General features: G+C 37.3%; 1 protein-coding gene across 3 annotated transcripts in view; it reads left to right on the top strand.

Annotated features, from left to right (window-relative positions):
* The window catches only part of SRBD1 (S1 RNA binding domain 1), a 123,616-nt gene that overhangs the window by 95,916 nt on the left and 14,146 nt on the right, over positions 1 to 13,554 (top strand). For all 3 annotated transcript variants that reach the window (XM_021391614.1, XM_021391613.1, XM_021391615.1), the window contains 3 exons: positions 6,641 to 6,747; positions 8,954 to 9,130; positions 12,852 to 13,022. In XM_021391614.1, coding sequence (XP_021247289.1) covers positions 6,641 to 6,747; positions 8,954 to 9,130; positions 12,852 to 13,022 — 455 coding nt within the window. The remainder of the gene's footprint in view (positions 1 to 6,640; positions 6,748 to 8,953; positions 9,131 to 12,851; positions 13,023 to 13,554) is intronic.

Raw genomic sequence — 13,554 nt, 5'->3', positions numbered from 1 at the left:
TTTGAGAGTATAGAATGTATGTTATTGGATAATTATGCTCAGATTAAAGACAGGAAATGAAGAACTGAGTCCTCATTGACTACATTTCATCGACTTCCTGTATGGTTTAAGAGAAATCACTAAGCTCTTATGTTTTTAGTTTGTCATCTGTAAAACTGGGACTGTTCTCGTTTACCTGTATCTAAGTAGTGTGAAGGTGAAAGGTTCTGCAGTGTTTTTGCATATGTGTCTGGCAGGGGATGTTATTGCTGTTGTATTTTCAAAACAAAAACTGTTACTGTAAAAAAATATATCCCCCAAATTCTATCAGCTACAGGTCAAAGCAGTCTTTTGACCAAAGAACGGGTACACCAAAACCAAAAGTTACCACTTGGTATCTCCATGGTACCAGCTACCTATTTTGTCTCCCTGAATGTTTGGGAGAATTGAAGGTTACTTCTAATGTCTTATGAAATGTCTTTTGTTGAGAATGCATCCTTCTTTTGCAATGGAAGGTAGAATGTGGGCCAGGGCTGGTGACAAGGACTTGCCAGGCTTTGTTGTCTTCCTCATCCTGTCACAAGCTGGTTAACCTCGCTCCTTGTGCCAGCCTAGCCAGGCACGTGCTGCAGACCTCACTGTAAGACCTGCACTTGAGCTTTCTTGCCAAGCTTTGTGTATTCCAGAAGTTGAAGTTTGGTCACAACTTAGTGAAGGAGTCACAGTTGTCTAATTTCTGATCAGAGCAATTTCTGCCTCATGTAATGGAAAATCAGAAGCTTCATGCTTCTTTTGAAGTTGTTTAGAATAATGACTGTCTTTTGGTGTTAAAATACAAATTCTATAAAGAAAGGAGTGTACAATAATTAAGACTTTTTTCATATTTGAAAATTCTGGATTCTTGTAGAGTAAGTAATAAGGCAGCCACACATTGAGTATACTTTTTTGACTTAATCATGTCATAATTAATTCTGTTGGTATGAGATTAGAAAACTGCTGAAAGTCATTGTTTGGCATAAATGCTTTTTTTTAATGAGAGAATGGATATGTAATTTAAAAAAATAATTTATCTGTCCATTGCTGATATGAATACTGTGTTAATCACCACACAAAGCAGTTGCTAAGCGCGTGTACATTAACACTGAGAAAGCCGGTGAGCATGAGAAGTTGCTTATATTAGAATTGCAAAATATGCAGTAACTGTACTTACCCTTAAATGAATTTGTATTTTTTGCTGTGGTTAGTACTGTTCTGAGTATCACATATCTTATGAGATTCAAGTAAGAGAAACCCCAGTATGTCTTCTGTGGAGGTGGCAGCCTTCTGTTTGTGTAGGCTTCTGCCAAGCTCTTTACATCTGCTGGGGTCTCACTTTACCCTGAATGAGACCGGTTGGAATCTTATATCCCACTGCTGCTGTTCCTCACCCCCTTGGTGCCAGGGGATGGTCGCTGGCTTCAGACTAAACAGAATACCCACATATAACCAGGCTCACCTGGGCTTCATGTCTTCTGTCTTGTTCCTCTGGAAAGACACTGTTCCTACTCCCTCTGAAAAGGAATGGAAGCTGAGTGTAATTTTTTTTATTTTTATTTTTTTCCTTTTTCCTCTCTTATCCTTTCGCACTTCCCAGGAAAATCCCTGAATGACGTTATTGCCTCTGAAACTCCAGTTCTGATGTTCCTTGCTTTATCTTCCTGTGGTACTGCAGGATGCTCCCTATATCTGTAGAGCTTCAACCTCCCTAGGATGCAGTTTTGTACTGAAATTGGAATGTAGATTTTCTTCCTAGACTTCTGGAATATCGTCTTTACTACATCAGTTAGGGTGCAAGAGCAAGTAAATAAAAGATGATTTCAGCAATTTGCAAATGACTTGAAGCACTGACATGATCAAGTGTGCGTTTTTGTTTTCTTTTTCAGTGTTGAATCCAATAGACATTGTTTTTGTTTTATCATTTACTTTGAAAACATAAATCTATTTCTCTTGGGGTATTTCAGTAATAGTAATGTGCCATTAAAATAAACAGAATTCAGATTTTTGAAAACAAGAAATGAATCGGAGTTAAGTACATAGGATAACAATATATCCTGTAACAATATAACATTTGGAGAAACGACAGTCTTCAAAAGAGATTCTTTAAGTTAGGACTTTTTATCAAACATCAGAGGAATAAGCTTGTTTTCATAGAGTCTAACTGAAAGGGATTTTCCAGAGGATGCTAGAAATTAAAACCATAGTCTGAATTTCCCTGTATTTTGACCTGACATGTAAGGTACACTTTTAATTTTCTTCCAATTCTGCCCATGGAAACTACTCATCATTAAACTATTTTCATTTCATTAGTCCTGCTGTACTTAAGGGCTTGTCCTGAATGCATTTTTCTTGCTGGTTTCGCAAGCATTTGAAGTGCAACTGATTGTATGTAGGCCTAGCAGAGAATGTTTTTTCCCTTCTAAAAATTTTAAGTAAAACACAGTTCTGTGGGTTGACTCTCTATAACTTGATATAGGTCTGAACTTTGCTTAGCATGTGTTGTCTCACCTAATTTCTCATTCAGTAAATGTCATTCAGGCTGCAAGGTTATACCTCTTTTTAAAGAAAGTGTATATGTTTTCAAGAGTAATGTTGGCTAGTCTCACGTGCCAATATTAAAATTCATGGGTACAGAAGTTAATGGTAGGTACCAACAAAATAATGTTTTATGAGGTGCTAGAAGCGTTTCAGAACTTAGGGGAAAAAAAGCATTTACTCCTTTACTTCATTGAAGGCTGACTTTTGGATTCAAAGGACAAGTGAAGTATAATTTGATCAGAAATGTTGGCCATGTTACTGTTCCGCCTGGCCTGAGTCCATAACCTGATGCCTGTTGCACACGATCCTGAGCTCTTCCCCTCCCTGCTACTTCGTGGGCAGCAGCATTAGGTCATGTCTGTGCTGAGACTGTGGGCTCTGGGGAATGGCTGATTCCTTTCCAACTGGGCTGGAAGGTGGCTGGCTTGACTCCTGGGTATTGTAAAATAATAATGAAGTGTGGGCCGGTCTTGTTGATTTCTACTAATTTCATAAATATTAAAATGTACATATTTAAAAGTCATTGTGTTTTGCAGTAGAATTTTAAACTGTTTCTTTCACGCAGCACACAATTTATTTCCTGACAGTATGATTTTTATGGCAGTGTTGGTTACCAAGTGCACTTTTGCATTGCTTTAGTATTTGTTTGTTCTTTTTTTTATGTTGACAAAGATAAAGAGCTTAGATCTGTTATTTACAAAAAGCTACAGTTTAGGGTTGTTCTAATCTAGCTCTAGTAGTATGATATTTTGAGAGTTTGGTCAAGTGAAGTCATGGTACTTATCCACCAGCCACTTATTTGTTGTCTTCCTTTTGGGTACAACAGGTTTTTGAAAAATGGCTTTCAATTAGTGTTGTAGCACCATCTCAAGGTTTTTAGTAGCGTTAATTTCTAGTGAGTGCACATAGCTCTTCAAAGTGAGCAAGACAACAGTCCTTGCTGGTAATTCCTTAGAAAACAAATACTGAAGTATTGTTACAGTGTCTGATAGTTCTAAGCACAGATTACTTTCTATAGTTGAGAGGGTCACTGTGTTTATTTGAAGCAAGTGAGTAGCATGAGGTGTGTATGCTTCTAGTCATGTCTGAATAATGATATCACCCCAGTGCATATAAATAGTATACAGAAGTATATAATATCAAACCTCTGATACTGGAGAAGGCAAATAAATGTTCTGGAAGACAGAAAAATGCTTAAACCTTTCTAAAGTGTAACCTATTAGCAGTAGGAAGTCTTACAATGGTATTGGGATCATAAAGTAATGCTTTTAACTACTGTTAGAAACTGAGCTCATAATGCTACCCTTTGCTTTGTATCAATGTAAAGAAGGATGTAGAAATTTCTCCATCACAGCAAAAGGAAGCTGTGATGGTCTTGGGAGGCAGATTTGTTGGCTGGAAAATTTTCTGCATTTGCAAATTTATTTCATTCTCTAGCTTGAGTATATTTCACATCTGAGAGGTATTGGTAGCTTTGAGAAATGTTTACTAAGACAGCTGCACCATCTTATGTTTATCTTGATCTGTCACATTTACCTTTCAGCTTTTTCCTCATCCATACCTTGACATATGTGCTGGGATGTGCATTCCAAGTGATATTTCTGTTAGGTGTTGGTAATAAAGAGCTTGTGCATGCCTTGCTTTGTTTTGCTTATTCACTCCTTTTATATTTGTCTGTTTTTAATGGTGACTGTCAAGCACCAATGAAGTTAAAAATGCAGATAATCTTTGAGAGACCTGAGAATTCCTTGTTAGGAGCAGGTGTTCTTGGCAAAAGAAATAACAGTTGAATATCAATTTTTTTGCCAAGTTGTTTGCATTCTGTTACTTGAATTTTACACAAAGTATTGCATCCACAATCTTAAATCTTCAAGATAAATGCCACTTTCACTTATGAAGCTGCGGAATCATGAGCACTGATCTTTCTTCCAGTAGCATAAGTATTTCAGGATGCTTTGCTTTGGGTTGTAATATACCATTTCTCATTTTATTTGGAGTATAGTTGACTGATTTGCTTCTGAGTTGGCTCTTAGCAGAACTGGAAATAAAGCTCTTGCTGAATCAAGTCTCGTATGAAGAACTGCTTAGAAAGATTTGGCCAGATCTGTGTACTTCCTTACCTTCTTCTCCAGTCTGTTAAGCATTGTGGAGATGATGATGAATGTCTCAGTTTTGATTTGCATGACTGTATTTCTGCCTACTGAAGAACGATCATCATTTTAAGGAGTGAGACTGAAAGTTATGGAAGAAGCATTCTACCCAACCATTGTCACAGACTTGCTACTTTTTATTCTAATTAATTTTTTAAACCAATTTTTTTTTTTAGAAGTGACCAAGAATTGTGAATTTGTGAATCAGCTTCCACATGCCTTGGAGTGAGTCAGTGTCTGTTCTCAAAAGCAGAAGGATGTTTTGAGTACTATGCATTTTTAGCTCTTCTTGCCTTCCTTCGTCATACAGAAAAAAGAAGTTAAATATATTTATCTTACCAAATTTTAACTTTGCATTTCTTTGCGGAAAATCCAATTCAGTATTTGGCAGCTATACTTGTCAAAGAAGAGAAAATTTGGATGTTTCTGAACAATTTTGGTATTTTATTCTGGTACCCGTCTATTAGTCTGGTATTACTGTTCTGTGTTACATAAATACATCTGTGTGTGTGTGAGCTGGAATCCTCTAGTTCTAGTACATACCTAACTGATGACAAAATGAAGGAATATATAGAACATAATTACTAAGAGAAACTACATTTTCAGAAAGACATAAATATAGAAATATAACAAGGTAGGTTTTTTTCTGTTGGTTTTCTTGTGTTTATTTTAGGACGTTTTTTCTTTCTATATCTCTTCATTCAGAAAAAAAGCTATGGTTTACTAGTAACACATTAGAAGGTATAAATTGTCGTTTGGTCTGCAAAACATACTATTAAGCTTTGTGTTTGTGATGTTGAGATTGTGTGTAACTCCATGCATTTATGCATATACATGGCTTTTTGCATGCAGACTATATAGGGAGGAGTAATGCGAGTGCAAATTTTACCAGTTTTTTATGCAACTTTTTTATGTATGTCATAGAAAAATGTCATAATAAATAATATCATAATAAAACACGTTAGCATTACCTGGAATGAGGGGGCTAAGAGATACATCGGAATAAGTTTTAGGCTTGTTATAGGTATTAACCAATCACTGTTTAATGAACTACCAATATTAGTAAGTTGAAGTTGCTGCTGTTGGCATGTTAAATTTAATTATGAAAACTTTAAAAGATCCGAATGTCTTTAGAAGATTAAACGAAGTAGCAGAGGAAGTGTTTGGTGCCTTGGCTTGATTCCAGTCTGGTGTCCTAAATGAATGCATCACAAAACCACAACAGATCAACTCAGATTTACATGAGTGACGTATAAGAGCCCTGAAGCTAAGCCAACATAATGATTGAATTAGCTCCTGCATTTAGAGAGGCTTCTCCCTCCAGGTCAGACTTCTAAGCACTGATAGGTATGTGTGGGGAACTAAAAGTTATAGATTGAAGTATGCCTGTGCTGTGAAGGGAAGAAATCTTAGAGCTTCAGAACTTTTATCTTTGACAAGTGTGACAGATTTTCTTTTTCTTTTTTTTTTTTTTTAGAGAGGGGTGGAGCAAGGAGAGGAATTGTTATGAACAATAATGGAAAAAGTGGAAGAATTTTCTTTAGTGGTGCTTCTGTCAAGGACATGCCAATCTCTCTAGAAATCTGCTCAAAATCTGAAACATATCATTGCTGCAGGGTCGATATGTACCTAACTTATTATCCACCCTTATACAATATTTAGTTTGTTCTTTTAGTAAGTAACTATACTGTAGTGTGATGCTAATAAACAGGACAGTTTCACAAATGTGTATGCAAGTGGAAAAGAACAGCGTTTGTGATCTTTTCTCCAAATACCTTATTTTGAAAACATTCTACTGTTTCATTTTAACAGATACCATCACACAATATATAGATAAGTTCCAGCAAGGATTGTATTAATGTTACATAAGTAAAAACTTTAAACAATAGTATGCTTCAATATTTCAGTAATCTGATATCTCCATTTTTGTTTCTCAGCATGATGTATCACAGACCTTGCTCAAAGCAACTCTGGACAGTGTGGTTGAGGAGTGTGTCAGCTTTGTAGGAGTTGATATTAACATCTGCTCAGAAATACTATTAAGGTGAGTCAAACATTTTCCTATTCCAGTAATTGCATGGCTCTGGATCACAGAGTCTCTGTTTAGTCTGCCATCTGACTCGAACTCAGCTGGAGCAAATGGCTCTTGTGTTAAAATTCCAATTACATGAAAATGACACAGTGAGACAGTATTTCACTGTCCTTGGAATTCACTTTTAAGGGTATGTGTGATTCTCCAGATAAAACTGTTCTTTGGAGGAAAACAGGTTAAAAAAAAATTTGAACCAAGAATACAATTTAGAAAAACTTTAATATAACCAATTTGTATTTCTGCAGTAAGAAAGGTTTTTTCAAATGTACTTTCTGTCCCTTTGAAGGTATTTTTGTAGGTACTAAGCAAACCACCTGTAAAAATCTGGTGGGCAAAGGAGAAGGGAAAGGATATAAGGGCAAAGTTTTGACGAGTACATTCTTTCATTAATGTAATTTATTTTTTACGTAATTATTCCATATTTATTTGGAAAAATGTTCTGGATTTTATTTCTTGGTTAGAAATCAATCTCATTCTCTCTTAAATGTCTAGTGCTCAGAATGATTTAGCTGAACAGCCTCTCAGAAGAGCAAAGTCTTGCTGTCATCCTCTCTAGTAGAAAGGGAAGAAAAAGCATGTCTGTAATATTGATAGTGACAATTGTGTTAGGTATAAAAGTTGGAAAAAATGTATCCTTGCTAGCTCTATCTCTAATGTTTTTAAGCTCTTATATTCATTCCTCCAGCCTAGGGTTGTCTCTGCTGAACTGCCTAGTGTGGTGTGGAGTGACACTCTTCAGTTACAGTGTAGCTGATAACCATGTTGGCTAAATACTTTGTTTGCACTAATTAACTGTGTTTCTCATGCACATGTGCTACTTTAAGTTCTAGATATAATTTGATTCTTAACTTGATCCTTCAATTCTTGTATTCTGTGTAAATGTGATCTAAATTTCCTGTAGATGTGCAACATATACAATGCATGAAATTGACACCCTTGCTAGAACATACAGGACTTTCTGGTCATGCTTTCTTATGCATGAGGTGCACTTGTTGCTATGTATTACACTTAGAAAGGGTGACAATGTTACAGCACCTGCATGATTTCTGAGCATCTTACTTGAAAGGCTTAAGATCATCCAGTGCTTTGTCAGTGAAAATAATTTCCTAATGTTTCTGTGAAATTTTTGGAGAAAATTCCATGCCTAATATTCTGTCTGTGGTTAAAGAGGTGTCTCAGTTTTTGCCAACTTTGGATTTCTTTTTATACTTTTGCTTGAAAATGTGAGTAACAGATTTTGTTGTTGTTGTTGTTCTCCTTCCCAATTTCAACTATTTCTGCCAGGTTTTTTTTTTCCTAGAATCAGTGTTGTTCCACAAACAGGTCTCTTAAAGCAATGACATCTGATATTTGGAGCCATGTGAGTGACATTTTCTTCTCTAGGAGTCAATTCCCAACACAGAGTTTTTATTTCTTTCTGAGATTGTTGTATTCTGAGTATAATTTTGGGTGTATGTACATGTAGAAAAGGTGCAACAAACACACTGCTTCCTGAAGGAATTTGGCTTATTTCAGTTGCACCGTGCAGGTAAGTTCTTTGCCAGATCTAAGCTGCCCTCAGAACAACTCATGAAGCCTGTTCCCAGCTGGTCTTTTATTTCAAGAGCAGCTGAGAGAAAAGGAACAAGCTGTGTGGATCTGTGAAATTGTGTAAGGAAGGCAAGCTGCTTTCAGCCACCCTCCTTCTGGGTAGCAGACGCCAGTCCCTCATGTTGGGGCAAGGTGTTGCGATATCATTGGAAGATAATAGCTGAGAGGGGGCTATTCTCACAGGAGTAATTCATCTGTCCTGAACCCTTCTCCCACGTTGTTTCCTGAAGAGGGCAGCTGGGGGCAGGCCATAAGACATGACAAATCAAATTGGTATTACAGAAATAGCCCACAGATCATAAATTACAAGCCCTTGGCTTACTAGTTAGGCATGTGCAGAACCCTATTGCTGTACGAAGTTTTGTTGACTTGAAAGAATTCCTTCCACAGAATACAGAGAAAGGATCCTTTTTAAGACTGTTCCTTTGGTCTAGGAGTTTATTTACAAAATTCTTAGCTGTGTTTAATTTTTGTATGATTTTTAAACCAAATTTTCTACTGTAATGGATAAGACTTGTATTAATGACTATTCAACAGTGAAAATATATTTTGTAAACTTTACTCTCAGACATATTGCAGGACTGAATACCACCAGGGCTAGAAATATTATTGAATGGAGAGAGAAGAATGGACCATTTATAAATCGAGAACAGCTCAAGGAAGTTAAAGGTTTGGGTCCCAAAACTTTCCAACAGTGTGCTGGCTTCATCAGATTCAATCAAGACTATATAAAGACTTTCTGCAGGTAATAATGACATTAGCCATCGTGACAAAATTTTCCAAAATGTTACCAGAAGACTTCTTCACCTTCTTTTTTGTATTCAGACTTGAAACTTGAGGAATACTAGGTCTTTGCCCTTTGAAATGAATATCTTAATAAATTAAATCCTTTGTCAGTGGTTGAAGATCGCTCTTGCACTGCATCATCATGGTTTATTAGTCTAGTTCTGTAAGTTAGAGTCTCTATAAGAATACAAGTTTAATTGCAAATTCTTCAACTGAATCAAGAGAAGAAATTTGACATGTGGCAGCATCATTATCTATGAGGTATTAAAACCTTATGGGCTGGTGCTTCATATTTAACTTAGAGATTGTTAAATCCATTTCAGTGTGGTGAAGATTGATACTCTGCAGAACGCATTGGTTGTAAACTAGAGTGGATTTTCAGGGAATTTCAATTCCAGTGCCTGGAGAGAGAAATTTAAATAAACTGTCTGGGCTGAGCTCTGTCTGTTATACTTCTGTACCCAGGAAGCATGATGTGACTTCCTGCTTTCTTACATATGTAAGAAGCCCTTTACTAACTCCAATTTGTCAACACTGAGCCATTCTTTTCATTTCCATCTCATTTCCCATTTCTGTACCAAGCCTTTTCCTCTTGCAACCATTTGTTCTGCTTTTCTTTTTCATCTAAAATGCTTCCTCTCCATAAAAGAAAATGCCCACTGCAGGACAGCATCTCTTCTCCTTCTCTGATCTTTCCCATTTCTCTATCCAGTTTAAAGAACTAAGAAGGGGCAGACTATTAGCACCATGCTCACCCTTTTGCTGCTCTCTCCTCTCAATAAAATACTTTCCCGGGAAGCAGATGTTATTCTTTCGCCAACTCTGTGCTCAGAAGCAACACTGTATTCCCAGTTGCTGCTGGCCAAACTGAACATGCGTAACTTCCAGGCAGGAGGTAGGCACATTAGGACTGGCATACTGCCCGAGTGGAAGGGATACAGACTGGTTGCCCATCTGGCAAGGAGGCACATGCTGCAGGCTAAATGGTACACGGTAATCAGCAGAAGACCAAAGAAATTGCTTTTGAGGCTGTAGATGATCGATAGGCCTTATTTTGTACAGATCTGTTCTAGTGAACGCTGCAGTACAGACAGATGAAAAGGAGGTCGATGCCATGGTTTGTTTTTTTTCCTGAAGTTCACTGATGAAATGTTTAACAACACCGTTATTTTTTTTCCCTTTCTGGAGCGCACTTCTGATGTTAGTCAGATTCCATAAAACCTGAGAACACTGTATAACCTGAAAAATCTGCTACAACTTCAGAATTTGAGGCCAAAATAAAGCTCTAAAAGCATTGCCTCCACAGCAGTCCATATGGGCCCAGGTGGCAAGATCAAAAGTTTCTGAAATGGACTTTGGGAAGATCTTAATTTTGTCCTGTCCAGTCATGTTGATGGTTATCGAGTGCTGCATGAATTAGTCTTTGTACTTTGTACTTGCAAGTTAACAAATAGAATCATAGAATCCTTAGAGCTGGAAAGGACCTTTAAAGGTCATCTAGTCCAACTCCCCTGCAATGAATAGGGGCACCTACAGCTGGATCAGGTTGCTCAGAGCTCCCCCAGCCTGACCTTGAATGTCTCCAGGAACAGGGCTTTCACCACCTCTCTGGGCAACCTGTTCCAGTGCTTCACCACCCTTGCTGTAAAATATTTTTTCCTTATATCCAACCTAAGTCAATCCCCCTTTAAGTTTGAAACCATTTCCCCTAGTTCTGTCACCATAGACCCTGCTTAAGAGTCTGACCCCTTCTTTCTTGTAGCTCCCCTTTGGATAGTGAAAGGCCACAATATAGTCAATGGTTATTTAAATAGTCATTATTTAAAATATTGATATTGAAAGAGGAAGCTATGCCTACATTTCTACCTACATTCCATGTTGAGATAGAGCCTGAAGTGTGAGTGCTAGCTGTAACAGGTCTTTTTCTTTCCTCTCCTCTGTTGCAGCATTGTTGTACACATATAGTCCTCATGCCACTGTGGGCAATCTGTCCATGCGGCTCTCTGAGGCTTTGGAACCTTTATTATCCTGCCAGTTAAAGAAAAGCAGATCAACTCAAATGCTGCCTGAACCTAACTGACTAGGAGTCAAGGTTGTATTCACTGTTTCAAGGAATGCTGTGTTAGGACACTTTTGCAAAACCAGAATATAATAGTTTTGTTGAGAAGGATTTTCAGTGACCATCAAGCCTAACTACTTCAGCATTTCAAAGCAAACCAGAAGTTAAAGCATGTTATGGAGGGCATTATCCAGATGCCTCTCGAACACTGACAGGCTTGGGACATCTCTCGAAGAAGCCTACTACAGGGTTTGACCACCCTTACAGTAAAGAAGTGTTTCCTAATGTTCAGTATAAGCCTCCTCTGGCACAGCTTTGTACCATTCCCATCTTGCTGTCAGCTCCCAGGAGCAGACTCCCTCCTGCTTCCTTGCTCAGGGCACTGCAGAGAACAGTGAGATGGCCTCTCAGCTTCCTTTCGCCAGACTGGATGGCCCAAGTGTTGTCCTCTCTTCACAAAACATGACTTCTAACCTTTCTGCCAGCTTTGTTAACTTCCTAGGGATGCTTTCAAGTACCTTAACACTTTTTTTTTTTATGGTGTGGACCCCAGAGGTGCACACAATACTCAGTGAGGCCACAATAGCACTTGGCATGAAATGGGGGAGGATCGTCACCTCTTTTGACTAACTGGCTATGCTGTGTGTAATGCACCCCAAGACATGGTTTGCCTTCTTGGCAACCTGGGCATGCTGCAGGCTCATGATGTACCTGCTGTTGACCAGCACTCCCAGATCTCTTTCTCTTTTTTTAGCTCTCCAGCTAATTGTCTCCTAGTCCACGCATGTGATCAGCAGTATTCCATCCAAAGTGCAGAACATGGCATTTACCTTTCTGGTAATGGTTTCTAAATTCTGAAATTGTGATAGGTTTGACCCTTAGGTTTTTATTGTTTTAAACATTTTTTTTAAGTTATTCATATTTGAAATTTTTCATATTTAAACCTGACCCTTGTTTGAGCAGACATTATGAAAAATTTAAGTATGAGAGTGAAATAATGTTATTCACAGACTTATGGTATTTAAGCATTGGGACTTTGTTCTGCAGTTTGCTTACTTAAGGACAGTGTGAATAGGATATTTTGTTAAAATTTTTTCTAATTGTATTCCTTTTATTTTAAATGACACAATCTAAGAACTGACAATTTATTGTGAAAATATCCTCACACGATCTTTATCAAGTAGGTAAATGCAACTGTACCCATTTTACACACAGAAGATACTAAGGAGTTTGCAGATTAAATGGTAGGTTGTGTATAGAGGAATTTTACCCTATCAGCACTTTCATTTTCTCATTTTCAGAAAGAGCTTTGCTTTAATGTTACAAATCATGTGTTTTACTTCATATGTTACTTTTTTTTGTAATCTTGGCATTGCAAAAATTTTGATGAAGTACAGTCTGTTTACTTCTATTTTAAATTAAATTATGCATTATGGTAAAACTATATGATAGTTATATGCTGCTTATGTTTTTAAGATTTACCCACAATGACCATTTAGGGGTGTTATACTTCTTATGAGAATGAGCATCAGATAAAAATCCAATTGTATTTTTAATGTTTAAGTAGTGTGTTAGGATTTTGTACAGTTAGAATGACATGCCCATTTTTTAATTCTGACAGTAATAAGAAAACTCAGCTTGGAAGTCATGCGCTTTTGACTAAAGCAGGTACACAAGTCACCAATGAGAAACAAGGTAAAAAGAAGAGCAAGCCAACACCAAGTGCCTCATACCAGCCCAATCCTTTGGACCAAACTTGTATCCATCCAGAGTCTTACAGCATTGCAATGAGGTAAGCAGTGGAAAAGTTTTTGAACTGTCTATTTAAAAAATTAAATACTGTTTTTTTTTCTGATAACAGCCTCCATGGTCTTTTGAGGCAGGAATATTTATCTTTGCAAGTGAAGAATTTGCAGGAAGGTTTTTAGTTGTCCAGTGATTCTTTTCGCTTTTAGTTTTCACATTGTCATTTTTCAGTAAGGAAATCGGTGAATTTTCTAAAGTTTGCCAGGTGTTTCTCCTGTTATTCTGACTTCATATCATCATTTTCCTCCTTGTTGAGACCACTTTTCTCAATTTCCTTTTGTTTGGCATCTCTTCTTATGCCAAATATTAGCATTGGGACTTTTGATTCACAAATCTGGAAACCAATCATGTGTTCCACCAATGACTGAAAACTGATTTTTGTCTACAACCTTGCACTCAAATCCTATGTAAAGAGTTTTTGAGGGATAACTTCTTTCATGTAGGAGTACTTCCCATTTTTTCCATGCATTTAAATTTACCCAGCAATACCACTGACTTTATTAGGTGAAAATGTTTCC

Source organism: Numida meleagris, chromosome 3 (genome assembly GCF_002078875.1).
Source record: "Numida meleagris isolate 19003 breed g44 Domestic line chromosome 3, NumMel1.0, whole genome shotgun sequence".
In the NCBI taxonomy this organism is placed as follows: Eukaryota; Metazoa; Chordata; class Aves; order Galliformes; family Numididae; genus Numida; species Numida meleagris.
This window is presented reverse-complemented; position numbering and strand designations above follow the sequence as displayed.